The sequence below is a fragment of the Salvelinus namaycush genome, chromosome 18, assembly GCF_016432855.1.
Source record: "Salvelinus namaycush isolate Seneca chromosome 18, SaNama_1.0, whole genome shotgun sequence".
Classification (NCBI taxonomy): Eukaryota; Metazoa; Chordata; class Actinopteri; order Salmoniformes; family Salmonidae; genus Salvelinus; species Salvelinus namaycush.
The window spans coordinates 27,544,398-27,557,866 of NC_052324.1; the positions used below are offsets into that span (position 1 = coordinate 27,544,398).

Here is a 13,469-nt window from a genome sequence, read left to right on the forward strand (position 1 = left end):
GTTGATGGCCACAACTAAAAATAGTATTTTTATTTCTCAGCTGGTAATTGAAGTACGCTTCCCATCCACCATCCAAGTGCACAGGCAACGGTAGGGAGGCTTAAGCGCCTCACACCACTGGAGGGAGTATGCATTTTGAAAACATACTTAATGGTGTTTGAAACCAGAACGTTTAACTTCATATTATAAACTCAGCAAAAAAAGAAAATGTCCTCTCACTGTCAACTGCGTTTATTTTCAGCAAACTTAACATGTGTAAATATTTGTATTAAACGTAACAAGATTCCACAACTGAGACAAACTGAACAAGTTCCACAGACATCTGACTAACCGAAATGGAATAATATGTCCCTGAACAAAGGGGGGGGGCGCTGAAAATCCAAAGTAACAGTCAGTATCTGGTGTGGCCACCAGCTGCATTAAGTACTGCAGTGCATCTCCTCCTCATGGACTGCACCAGATTTGCCAGTTCTTGCTGTGAGATGTTACCCCACTCTTTCACCAAGTTCCCAGACATTTCTGGGGTGGACGGCCCTTGCCCTCCGATCCAACAGGTCCCAGACACGCTCAATGGGATTGAGATCCGGGGCTCTTAACTGGCCATGGTAGAACACGGACATTCCTGTCTTGCAGAAAATCACGCACAGAACGAGCAGTATGGCAGGTGGCATTGTCATGCTGGAGGGTCGGCATTGTCATGCTGGAGGGTCATGTCAGGATGAGCCTGCAAGAAGGGTACCACATGAGGGAGGATGACATCTTCCCTGTAACGCACAGCGTTGATTGCCTGCAATGACAACAAGCTCAGTCCGATGATGCTATTACACACCGCCCCAGACCATGACGGATCCTCCACCTCGATCCCGCTCCAGAGTACAGGCCTCGGTGTAACGCTCATTCCTTCGGCAATAAACGCGAATCCGACCATCACCCCTGGTGAGATAAAACCGCCACTCGTCAGTGAAGAGCATTTCTTGCCAGTCCTGTCTGATCCAGCGACAGTGGGTTTGTGCCCATAGGCAACGTTGTTGCCGGTGATGTCTGGTGAGGACCTGCCTTACAACAGGCCTACAAGCCCTCAGTCCAGCCTCTCTCAGCCGATTGCGGACAGTCTGAGCACTGGAGGGATTGTGCATTTCTGGTGTAACTCGGGCAGTTGTTGCCATCCTGTACCTGCCCCGCAGGTGTGATGTTCGGATGTACCGATCCTGTGCAGGTGTTGTTACACATGGTCTGCCACTGCGAGGACGATCAGCTGTCCGTCCTGTCTCCCTGTAGCACTGTCTTAGGCGTCTCACAGTACAGACATTGCAATTTATTGCCCTAGCCACATCTGCAGCCCTCATGCCTCCTTGCAGCTTGCCTAAGGCACATTCATGCAGATGAGCAGGGACCCTAGACATCTTTCTTTTGGTGTTTTTCAGAGTCAGTAGAAAGGCCTCTTTAGTGTCCTAAGTTTTCATAACTGACCTTAATTGCCTACCATCTGTAAGCGTCTTAACAACCGTTCCATAGGTGCATGTTCATTCATTGTTTATGGTTCATTGAACAAACATGGGAAACTGTGTTTAAACCCTTTACAATGAAGACCTGTGAAGTGATTTGGATTTTTACGAATTACCTATGAAAGACAGGGTCCTGAAAAAGGGAAGTTTCTTTTGTTGCTGAGTTTATTATGAGGCATGTCTTACCTTGCTTCGAAGTAGCCTAGTCAAAACCAGACCACAGAAACGTGGCGGCAACGGCATCTCCATCAAGTGCCGGGTACTTTTTTCTCCTGCTAATTGCATTATGGAACGAACATTTGAGTATAACTTACTGCCTTGTGCACATTACTGCGCTTATAGTTTATCAACATTTTAAGCTAAACGTTCTGATCGGTTGCATCAGCCTCACTACTTATAACAATGTAGCCTAATGGTTCTATGAATTTGGGATCCATCGTTCCACTACTGTCCCAGAGTCTGTTTGGAATTGGCCATTTATTTCTTGCAGAGAACGACAAGCTGACCAATAGAATATGTAAACCTTCCTACTATAGGGGATAGTAGACTGACATAGGCTAGTGATTTTGCTGTTTGCTACTTGTCTTGTTGGCTGAGGAAAAGTAACGGAACAGCTTAAATATCTTCAAAGTGCACATCGGAATTCGGTAAGAAGGAAGCATGCCGTTGCATCCTCGAGTTGCATGTTAAGATGAATTACCATAATGTAAATGTGATTTGTCATTCTGCGCACCGTGGGTGGATGCTTGAATTAGATTACACACCCAATGCACATGGGTCTGGTACATTTCTCAAATGTCCAGTTAATTTAAATGCTGCCGGTCAAATCTGTCAGGTACCACGAACGGAAACCCTGGTGTGTGTGTGTGTGTGTGTGTGTGTGTGAGGAAGAGCACGTGTGTGTAATACACCCAGGGATCTCTTAAGCCAAAAGGGTGAGCTCTGGATGAATGAGGGATTGAGGACTGGCCCAAACAAAACATGGCCGAATCTGATTTCTCTCTACTGTGAAGAAAGAGTTTTTGAACCACTGGTTGAGAACATGACCTCGTACACAGTGTCCTGACTGTACTTTTATCCCAAAAGAGTCCCAGAACGGACAGAAGAAACCTACTGACTCAGTCAGAATAACTTTATTGTAACACACTGATCAACACATGGTGACTACACATGGGAAATAAAGAAAGAGGCTACTGAGCCAGCCAGTCACCAAGAAGAATTCAACAATTTCATGCTTGACTGACTCACATGAGGGCTTTCAAGGTATGAGAATATAAATCATAAATTGTGGTTTATTTATTTTTTCCCTTAGAGACCCCCCCCCACCCCTCTACAGAGTTGGGTCAGGCAGATTGAGAGGACAAAGCAGGAATGTCTCAGTGCAGTTGCTACAGCATGCAGTCTCCCACTGCTTCCTTCATATGGAAATGAGGGAATATATTACATTGCGTCAGGCGCAGAGAGAAAGGAGATTGAAAGCATGAGGGTTGAAGACATCATGCATTCAGTCAGACACCTGACACCTCCACACATCCCTCTCGGTCCTGACAGGACGCAGCCAAACATGCAGGCAGCAACAATGAGGCGAGGCGCTGAGTCATCTTGGCCTGCCACAGGAACCACCTCCTACACAGAGACACACCCAGCTCATCTCTGTGATACTGACTGACCAATACCACAGGCAACTTATGGCCACACACATCGATCCACAAGCTCAAGCCAACGTGTCCAAGCACACACACACACACACACAGGATAATAGACAAGTGCAAGGAAAGTATGAAGGGTGAATCTCAAGACACCTTCAGTCAAAGCTCAAACCTACACTTACATGGAGGGTTTATGTGGTTCTCGGACTTAACACCAACCATGCTGGATGTGGATAGGGAGGTAGAACATTTGAAGATAAAATGAGGGCCACAGTACGCATATCAGAAGGGCCATATTTTGGGGATTGGATTCAAGGAACAGCACCCTCGTTCCACATCCAGCCCCCCTCAGCAGGCCGAATGCTGCGGTGACAAAGAGCCTGGCTGGGAGTGAGCGAGAGACAAAGGATCTGAGCAGCTGGCTGCCCAAACAGGCTGTGAACAGCACAGCATGGGCAGATGGGCCTGTCCACCCTCACATGGGCTATAGTGTGTGTGTGTGTGCGCGCTCATGAAAAAGAGAAGACATGGCAGAGAGTCAGAGAGACATGCGAAGACATATTGATCTGAACCCTGTGCCCTGCTATGAGGCTACGTTTGACATTGTGTGTAGGGGTTGAGCCATTAAGATTCTTTATTTTTTTTCACCTTTATTTAACCAGGTAGGCCAGTTGAGAACAAGTTCTCATTTACAACTGCGACCATGCATTTAGTTTTACTTGCATTTAAGAGCAGTTGGAGGCCACGGAAGGAGAGTTGTATGGTATTGAAGCTCGTCTGGAGGTTAGTTAACACAGTGTCCAAAGAAGGGCCAGAAGTATACAGAATGGTGTCGTCTGCGTAGAGATGGATCAGAGACTCACCAGCAGCAAGAGCGACATCATTGATGTATACAGAGAAGAGAGTTGGCCCGAGAATTGAACCCTGTGGCACCCCCATAAAGACTGCCAGAGGTCTAGACAACAGGCCCTCCAATTTGTCTATCAGAGAAGTAGTTGGTGAACCAGGCGAGGCAGTCATTTGAGAAACCAAGGCTGTTGAGTCTGCCGATAAGAATGTGGTGATTGACAGAGTCGAAAGCCTTGGCCAGGTCGATGAATACAGCTGCACAGTATTGTCTCTTATCGATGGCGGTTATATCATTTAGGACCTTGAGCGTGGCTGAGGTGCACCCATGACCAGCTCTGAAACCAGATTGCATAGCGGAGAAGGTATGGTGGGATTTGAAATGGTCGGTGAGCTGTTTGTTAACTTGGCTTTCGAAGACTTTAGAAAAGGTAGGGTAGGACAGATATAGGCCTGTAACACTTTGGGTCTAGAGTGTCTCCCCTTTTGAAGAAGGGGATAAAGGCGGCAGCTTTCCAATCTTTGGGGATCTCAGACGATACGAAAGAGGTTGAACAGGCTAGTAAAAGCGGTTGCAACAATTGCCGCGGATAATTTTAGAAATAGAGGGTCCAGATTGTCTAGCCCAGCTGATTTGTAGGGGTCCAGATTTTGCAGCTCTTTCAGAACATCAGCTATCTGGAGTTGGGTGAAGGAGAAATGGGGGAGGCTTGGGAAAGATGCTGTGGAGGGTGCAGAGCTTTTGACCGGGATAGGGTTAGCCAGGTGGAAAGCATGGCCAGCCGTACAAAAATGCTTATTGAAATTCTCAATTATCGTGGATTTATCGTGGTGACTGTGTTTCCTAGCCTCAGTGCAGTGGGCAGCTGGGAGGAGGTGCTCTTACTCTCCATGGACTTTAGTGTCCCAGAACTTTTTGGAGTTTGTGCTACAGGATGCAAATTTCTGTTAGGAAAGCAAAGACTAGCTTTTTCAAACTGCCTGTGTATATTGGTTCCCTGAAAAGTTGCATATCGCGGGGGCTATTCGATGCTAATGCAGTACGCCACAGGATGTTTTTGTGCTGGTCAAGGGCAGTCAGGTCTGGAGTGAGCCAAAGGCTATATCTGTTCCTGGTTCTATATTTTTTGAAAGGGGCATGCTCATTTAAGATGGTGAGGAAGGCACTTTTAAAAGAATAACCAGGCATCCTCTACTGACGGAATGAGGTCAATATCCTTACAGGATACCCGGGCCATGTCGATTAGAACGGCCTGCTTGCTGACGTGTTTAGGGAGCGTTTGACAGTGATGAGGGGTGGTCATTTGACCGAAGACCCATTACGGACGCAGGATATGAGGCAGTGAACGCTGAGATCCTGGTTGAAGACAGCAGAGGTGTATTTAGAGGGCAGGTTGGTCAGGATGATATCTATGAGGGTGCCCATGTTTACGGATTTGGGGTTATACATGGTAGGTTCATTGATAATTTGTGTGAGATTGAGTGCATCTAGCTTAGATTGTAGGACGGCCGGGGTGTTAAGCATGTCCTAGTTTAGGTCACCTAACAGTACGAGCTCTGAAGATAGATGGGGGGCAATCAATTCACATATGGTGTCCAGGACACAGCTGGGGGCTGAAGGTGGTCTATAACAAGCGGCAACAGAGAGAGACTTGTTTCTGGAAAGGTGGCTTCTTAAAAGTAGAAGCTCGAATTGTTTGGGCACAGACCTGGATAGGATGACAGAACTCTGCAGGCTAACTCCGCCCCGTTTGGCAGTTCTATCTTGTCGGAAAATGTTATAGTTGGGGGTGGAAATTTCAGGATTTTGGGTGGCCTTCCTAAGCCAGGATTCAAACACGGCTAGGACATCCGGGTTGGCAGAGTGTGCTAAAGCAGTGAATAAAACAAACTTTGAGGAGGCTTCTAATGTTAACATACATGAAACCAAGGCTTTTACGGTTACAGAAGTCAACAAATGAGCACCTGGGGAATAGGAGTGGAGCTAGGCGCTGTTGGGCCTGGATTAACCTCTACATCACCAGAGGAACAGAGGAGGAGTAGGATAAGGGTACGGCTAAAGGCTATAAGAACTGGTCGTCTAGTGTGTTCGGAACAGAGAGTAAAAGGATCAGGTTTCTGGGCGCGGAAGAATAGGCATAATGTACAAACAAGGGTATTGTAGGATGTGAATACTGTGGAGGTAAACCTAGGCATTGAGTGACGATGAGAGGTTGTGTCTCTAGAGACACCATTTAAAAACCAGGTGAGGTCACCGCATGTGTGGGAGGGGGAACAAAAGGGCTAGCTAAGGCATATTGAGCAGGGCTGGAGGCTCTACAGTGAAATAAGATAATAAACACTAACCAAAACGGACAAGGCATATTGACATTAGGGAGAGCAATGCGTAGCCGAGTGATCATAGGGTCCAGTGAGTAGCTAGGTGAGCTATAGAAACGGCAACTCAAACAGCTAGCAGGCCGGGGCTAGCAGAAGGGCCTTAGGGGGACGTCGCAACGGAAGAGTCTGTTGAAGCCCCCTCGGACGGTTACGTCGGCACACCAGTCGTGATGGATCGGCAGGGAACTGTGTAGGCAGTAAAAAGGTCCAGGCCAATTGGCAAAATAGGTATTGTAGCCCAAGAAATTGGCTGACGGACCTCTTCAGCTAGCCAGGAGGTGGGCCTAGCTCGGGGCTAGCTCCAGGAGTAGCCACTCGGATAGCAGCTAGCTGCGGTGATCATGTGTAAAGGTTCACAGCTTGCGGTAGGAATCCGGAGATGAGGAGATGTGGTAGAGAAAAAGCAGTCCGATATGCTCTGGTTTGAATCGCGCTGTGCAGACTGGCAGGAGTTGACCGGGCTGAGGTTAGCTGATGACCGCTAGCAGTGGCTGACTACTAGCTAGTAGATAGTTAGCTGGCTAGCTTCTGTTGGGGATTCCAGTTCTAAAGTATAGAAAATAGCAGATCCATACCACATTGGGGGAGATGGGTTGCAGGAGAGTATGTTGAAATTGAGGTTAAAAATATATACGAATGTCTTGTCGTGTCCCGTGTATGTCTGACTGCTACGCCATCTTGGATAGACCACCACACCGGGAGTGCCTGTTTTGTTGAGGAAGAAATACTCAGCTAAGCCATGATCAGAATACCTAGAGCTCCATAGCCTCATTCAAATCAGAAAGGTCATCTATAAAATCAGGAAGTTGTCTCCAAATCTATGGCGCAAAGTCATTTTAAAAGGCTGCAGTTGCAGAAGACAACCCTGAAACCCTGATACTGCAGTGTTAATAAATGCAGTGTAACATTCCTGTTTGTAGAGTAGTATTCTCCACGCTGCCATAGAGATAGATGTGTGTTCTCTAAAGTTATATGGAGACAGCAGCCTGAACCTACCCTTTCTCTGAAATATTACATTTTTGGTAACCAAAGCCACAAGCCAAATAATTCAAAACACTTAATGGCCATTTGAAACGATATTAACTTTTCTTAGTGTTTTAGAGCATAGCGTGTTGATGGAACATTAAAAAGGAGATTAGTCCATGCTGCCAGCCAGTATGTAATCAGATCTGAAAACATGGGAGCCTTTTTTAATCCTCAGCTTGCGGAAATTGCCCTTCGCTCTGCGCGTAAAAGCAATCACTCTGTCCACTTTTAATTCACCAGTCAAAGCAGACTTTGTCCTACGAACACACCCTGAAGCCCAAATTTAAATAAAGTATTTTTTTTTACGCGCATGAACGAGCACGTACACGCTGGAATTAGAATGCACAGGAGTAAATGAGAGAACAGACGGGCCGCGAGGGTCAATGGCGTCAAATTATAAAGCAAGTCTATTTTATCCTTGCTTCTACGCGGTTCAATGCTGGTAAAATAAGCAGATAAATTGCATGGTTCGTTTATAGAAAAGGGATTATGATCTTCCCTATGCTAAGTAGACTATAGTAGTTTAAATGTATTGGGCTGTAAGAAGGTTTATCAGTCAAATAGGCTACATATTTGAAAACAATTGCAGCCTACCAGTGTTGATTTCGATCATAGTAGGCATATAGCCTAGGCAGGCTACAGCTGGGAAACTCAAGGAACTCTGATTTCAAGAGAGCATACTGTTATGTAGACGAACGAGACTAAGTGAATTCTATAAACTGCTCGGGTGTACTAGCTACAACTCTCCTCACGTTCGTGAGCTAACAACTGTTTAGCGCAGGCAGGTACAGTTGATCCCGTGGACATAAGGTGAGTCAAAAGAAACAAATCACAAGAGCTACATAGCAAACACAAATACAACTTAGTTGACATTCGCTACATAGTGTTTGAATTGACCCTCTACTCACGTGCAGATTTTGATGCCATTGACGGCTTTACTGTACAGAGTCAGGGTCAAACCCACAGTAGAATGATCCCTCAGAAGTCAGAGAATCAAAAGCCAGTCTAGCCCAATTATGTATATAAACTATGAATTGCTGATGCTATGCATTGGCCAACAATAGCCTTTGAAGTCACTGGTCGGCCATATTGGCACTCCCCAGAAGAAGCAGTCATCCATAGGAATGACTGGAATTCTACAGTATTTCAATGACATGTTAAGGACAAAATTACATGCATTTAAGTTTGTGTTGTAGTGGGCACAGTAACATAACTTTAAAAAAATTATACTTTAAGGGAAAAAAAATATTTGATGTTTAGCTCACATAATATAATTTAAACATATGCATTAATGTGTCTAATAGAAAGCAAAAACAAAATGTAGACATTAAATACATTTTATAGCTTCCAAAATAATTTTTACAAAGGTGGGGGGAGTGCCAAATGGAGGCGCGGTGGCTTCAAAATCGCACCCCGTCAGTGTGTATATAAATCATTGGTCTATCCCTGAGACACAGCCAGGGTCTGGGAGCGGGACAGGCAGGCGGTGGCTGTATTGAGTAAGGTGCATGGCTGTATTGAGTAAGGTGCATGGCTGTGTGATGACAGGCCAGAGGATCGGCTTCCCAAGACCATAGCAGAGTCAAATGACACGGTCCACCAATGGCCTGCTCTGGTTACAGGCTGTCAAAACCACACAGACAGAACTTACTGTATATCAGGCCATGGCTGGCTGACATTGCCATGGCTGGCTGGCCCCGCTGGACCAGACATACAGGAACACCACCAGGCTCTGTGTGTGCACGTGTCTGCTGCAGCCAGACATCTACTACTGACCACTAATGACACTAATAACAACAACTAATGAGGTTAGAGGGACATTAGACCAGAGACCCCGTTGGCTTCAACGACTGTCTGACCTTCTACACTTGAATTAAACTAATTATGGGGGGGGGGGGGTTGGTCCGACATTAACGATGTCCCGCTGGCCTAGGGCCAGTAAAAACATGTCATGCCAGTGGATCTCGTTAGTCACTGGACCGACATGTTTTTACTGGCTTTAACCATTGTAGACTAAAGACAGAAAAGTCATGCTATTTGTATGAGCAATATGATCAGCCGTTCATTCATGCTGCCGCAAGTCATAACTTCAAGAACTAGGCCTACATGAGTTGATGCCTTCACACAGCACATGTGAGCCGTCCAAAGCAAAAAATCCACTCAGTTTATTTTAGGGAAAGTGATTCACAAAAGTAAACCATCAATTGTGAACATACTAGCAATATGCTGGCTACTGTTGATAGTCTGCAAAAAGAAACTTAGCATTGGGGCTAGCCAGTCAATGTCTCGTTTGGAACGTTTGCCCCTTTAAGACAGTCGTATTTTGATGTAAAAAAAACTCAATGACAATTAAATTAAAAAATGAAATTCAATGCAAGAATAGGCTAATGACTTGCATTTAATTACATTACACCATTTTTTCATACATCATAACCTAATGTAGCCAATTAATTGCTGAACAGAGAAAGCATGCCAACCTGCATGACCCCAGGAGTGGGTGTTCAGGCAACTGTTTACAACCAAACACTGTCCAAATGCTGTTCATCTCCAAGCTGAGGGTAGAGCAAAGTGGTCTGAGCGCTTTAAGGCCCTTATATGGAGCTGAGCAGCACAGAGAGGTCCTGTCCCCAGAGGCCTTTGGTTTAGTTTGTGTTGTACACAATGCAATAACTGAGAGCCTGCCAGCCTATAGTGAGGGTTGGGAAACCTCACTCAGGGAGAGCTGACACAATCATCCCAGTTGCTCAGACACTTAAACTGTTTGTCCTCCCTGTAGTGAAATCTGAAATGCATGTTTATTTACTGTATGCAAAACAGACATTAACTGGAAAACAACCTTGCTGTTAAAAAGGGCAAAGCTGAAGAAAAAAAAGGCTTGCCTGGCTGGCCTTTGCCATCCATCAGGAACAGCCTAGCTTCCAAAGGCATTGTAACACTCCTCACCCTATTCGGTCCTCCTAGGTCCCATGTCCTGCTTGTATCAAATATCTGAAACCAGTTTAGATGCTTTCCTCTAAAAATACACTTTAATACCCCAAAAGGGATAATTTGGGACTTTGGCAATGAAGCCCTTTTTCTACTTCCCACTAGTCAGATTAACTCGTGGAGACCATGTGTGTGTCTCAGTAACTTCCTTCAAACTGCATGCGAACTACACGACAAAGTTTGTGGCCACCTGCTCATCAAACATCTCATTCCAAAATCATGGGCATTAATATGGAGTTGGTCCCCAGTTCGCTGCTATAAAAGCCTCCACTCTTCTGGGAAGGCTTTCCACTAGAAGTTAGAATATTGCTGCAGCCACAAGAGCATTAGAGGTCGAAGACTGATGTTGGGGGATTAGGCCTGGCTCACAGTCGGCGTTCCAATTCATCCCAAAGGCGTTCGATGGAGTTGAGGTCAGGGCTCTGTGCAGACCAGTCAAGTTCTTCCACACCGATCGACAAACCATTTCTGCATGGACTTCGCTTTGTGCACGGGGGCATTGTTATGATGAAACAGGAAAGGGCCTTCTGCAAACTGTTACCACAAATCTGGAAGCACAGAATCATCTAGAATGTCATTGTATGCTGTAGCGTTAAGATTTCCCTTCACTGGAACTAAGGGGCTTAGCCCAAAACATGAATAACAGCCCCAGACCATTGTTCCTCATCCACCAAACTTTACAGTTGGCACTATGCATTGGGGCAGGTAGCGTTCTCCTGGCCAAACCCAGATTTGTCCTTCGTACTGCCAGATGGTCAAGCGTGATTCAGCACTCCAGAGAAGGCATTTCCACTGCTCCAGAGTCCAACGGCGGCAAGCTTTACAGCTGACACTTAGCATTGCACATGGTGAGCTTAGGCTTGTGTGCGGCTCCTCGGCCATGGAAACCCATTTCATGAAGCTCCCGACAAACAGTTCTTGTGCTGACGCTGCGTCCAGAGTCAGTTTGGAAATCAGTAGTGAGTGTTGCAACAGAGGACAGACAATTTATACGTGCTGCAGCACTCAGCTGTTCCATTCTGTGAGCTTGTGGCATACCACTTGTTGCTCCTAGACGTTGTCACTTCACAATAACAGCACTTAGTTGACCGGGGAAGCTCTATCAGGGCAGAAATTTGACAAACTGACTTCTTGGAAAGGTGGCATCCTATGACGATGCCATGTCACTAAGATCTTCAGAAGTAGTAAGGCCATTCTAGTGCAATGTTTGTCTATGGAGATTGCATGGGTGTCTGCTCAACTTTATACACCTGTCAGCAACGGTGTGGCTGAAATAGCCGAATCCACTAATTTGAAGAGGTGTCCACAGCCCAGTGGCTAACTAGCGCCAGCCCAGTGGCTAACTAGCAAAACTAGAGCTATTATGCTAGCTATTACCATAGATGTCCAGTCAATGCGCCAACACTAGTTAGCAATGGCTCGCGAAACTACTTTTATACTGAATGCAGATGCATAAAAATGGTATCCACAAGTTCATCGGACTCTGAGTAAGTAGATAAATGGCTTCACTAGCAAAATCCCATAGTATCCCTTTAAGTAATATTATCCTCCTACATCAACCACGGTGAGTACACAATCACACACACGTCACCCAGCTACTGAGGATATCGGAAAGAGCCAACAGGCACAAATAACAAAAAGGTGGATTTTAGCTGCTACAATATTCTATGGTACTGTATTGTCCCTCAAAAGAAGATGAATGACAATAATGAACTGTAAATCTTTGACAGCTGGTTAATTTAAGGTCATTAAAACAACTGCTGCTAAGCTGACGGGGCTTTTGCTTTCTTTCTGTTCAAAATATAGGAGAGGTGAACACAGACTTGAGTTACTAACAAACCCTTGTATTGATAAAAAAAAAAATGGCACTTATTATGATCTTCAGAATAGTGAATCTGTAGTATCGGTCACCCACATCTGGGCCAGTCAGACTGCAGTCTCTCACCACTGACCACCACCAGTATGTACTGCTGCCTGCACTGCTGAGCAACCCAGCTTGTCAGAATCCATCCAATCTCACACAGCAAAATATCCCCGTCTGTCCACAACCTGAAACATGTTTATGTGATGCTGCTACACAATATGCTGCTGCTTTCTCCTCATGAATGACTAAGGGAAATATGTAGGCTCTCGAACACACACAAAAATAAAAAAATAAATAACTGCAGGGTTGGGATTTGTAGGTGGCCAATGTGTGATTTCCCCTGGATGTGTGTGGGTCTGAGCAGTACATTTCGCTGTGTGTGACGTGCGTGGTTGTTCCCTGCAAACAGGGCGTGTTGAAACTGACTCTGGGAAGGAGGGGGGCTGGCCCAGGCCAAAGCCACGCAGACACACTCCGTCATGTCCCCAGGGGGAGGTGTGTGTGTGGGAAGTGTGTGTCAAAGCCACAGATGTAAGGACAGGTCAAACTAGGCCAAAGCCCAAATCTGCTCAGGCAGCAATAGCACATGCCCATATTAATGTATAAACCTCTGCTTGACATAAGTTTCCTTGCGAAACCCATTGACAGATCTATGCAATGCAGTTTTTAATAGTCAATAATCTGACTCACCTTGTTAAGAGGGAGGACCAGGAAGGCCCCGCCCCCGCTGGCTTCTATGATGATGGCGACAAACTTGGGATTGACGGCGCAGAACGAGCTGTCCCATGTGACCCGTGACACTCTGATGTCATCGTAGCACTGGTCATTCTTCAACGCCTGGCCAAAGACATGACGGAATTTGCTCGCTCGCACAACTCGCCTGAACATATCTGGATAGAGGACGGGGGGGGAGAAAAGTTGGGGTTTAAGTTTGGAAACTGTCACACTCACAATCAAAGGGAAAAGAAAAAACCAAGCAGTCAGGGATTTTAGGCCTATAACATCTCAAATGACAATTCTTTAAAGAAAAGGTGCTACATGGCTGAGAAGTAGAAAGGCTGCAGCTCTCACATGTATACGTGTTTACTGCTTGTGAGACATGGGTGCCTTGAACGTCCTGTCCCCTAGCTGTGACTGCTACTCTGCAAGACAGATTGATTGCATGTGTGACTGAGCCCTTTACACATTCCCCTCCCAGATGTGAGGCTCTGCCTC

At 45.9% G+C, this 13,469-nt stretch overlaps 1 protein-coding gene across 1 annotated transcript in view; it reads right to left on the reverse strand.

Moving 5' to 3' along the window:
• Positions 1-13,469, reverse strand: part of LOC120063283 (coronin-1C-A-like) — a 57,856-nt gene that overhangs the window by 21,207 nt on the left and 23,180 nt on the right. Inside the window, exon 2 of the mRNA XM_039013564.1 lies at positions 12,945-13,144. Within this exon, the coding sequence (XP_038869492.1) occupies positions 12,945-13,142 (198 nt within the window). The 5' untranslated portion in view covers positions 13,143-13,144. The remainder of the gene's footprint in view (positions 1-12,944; positions 13,145-13,469) is intronic.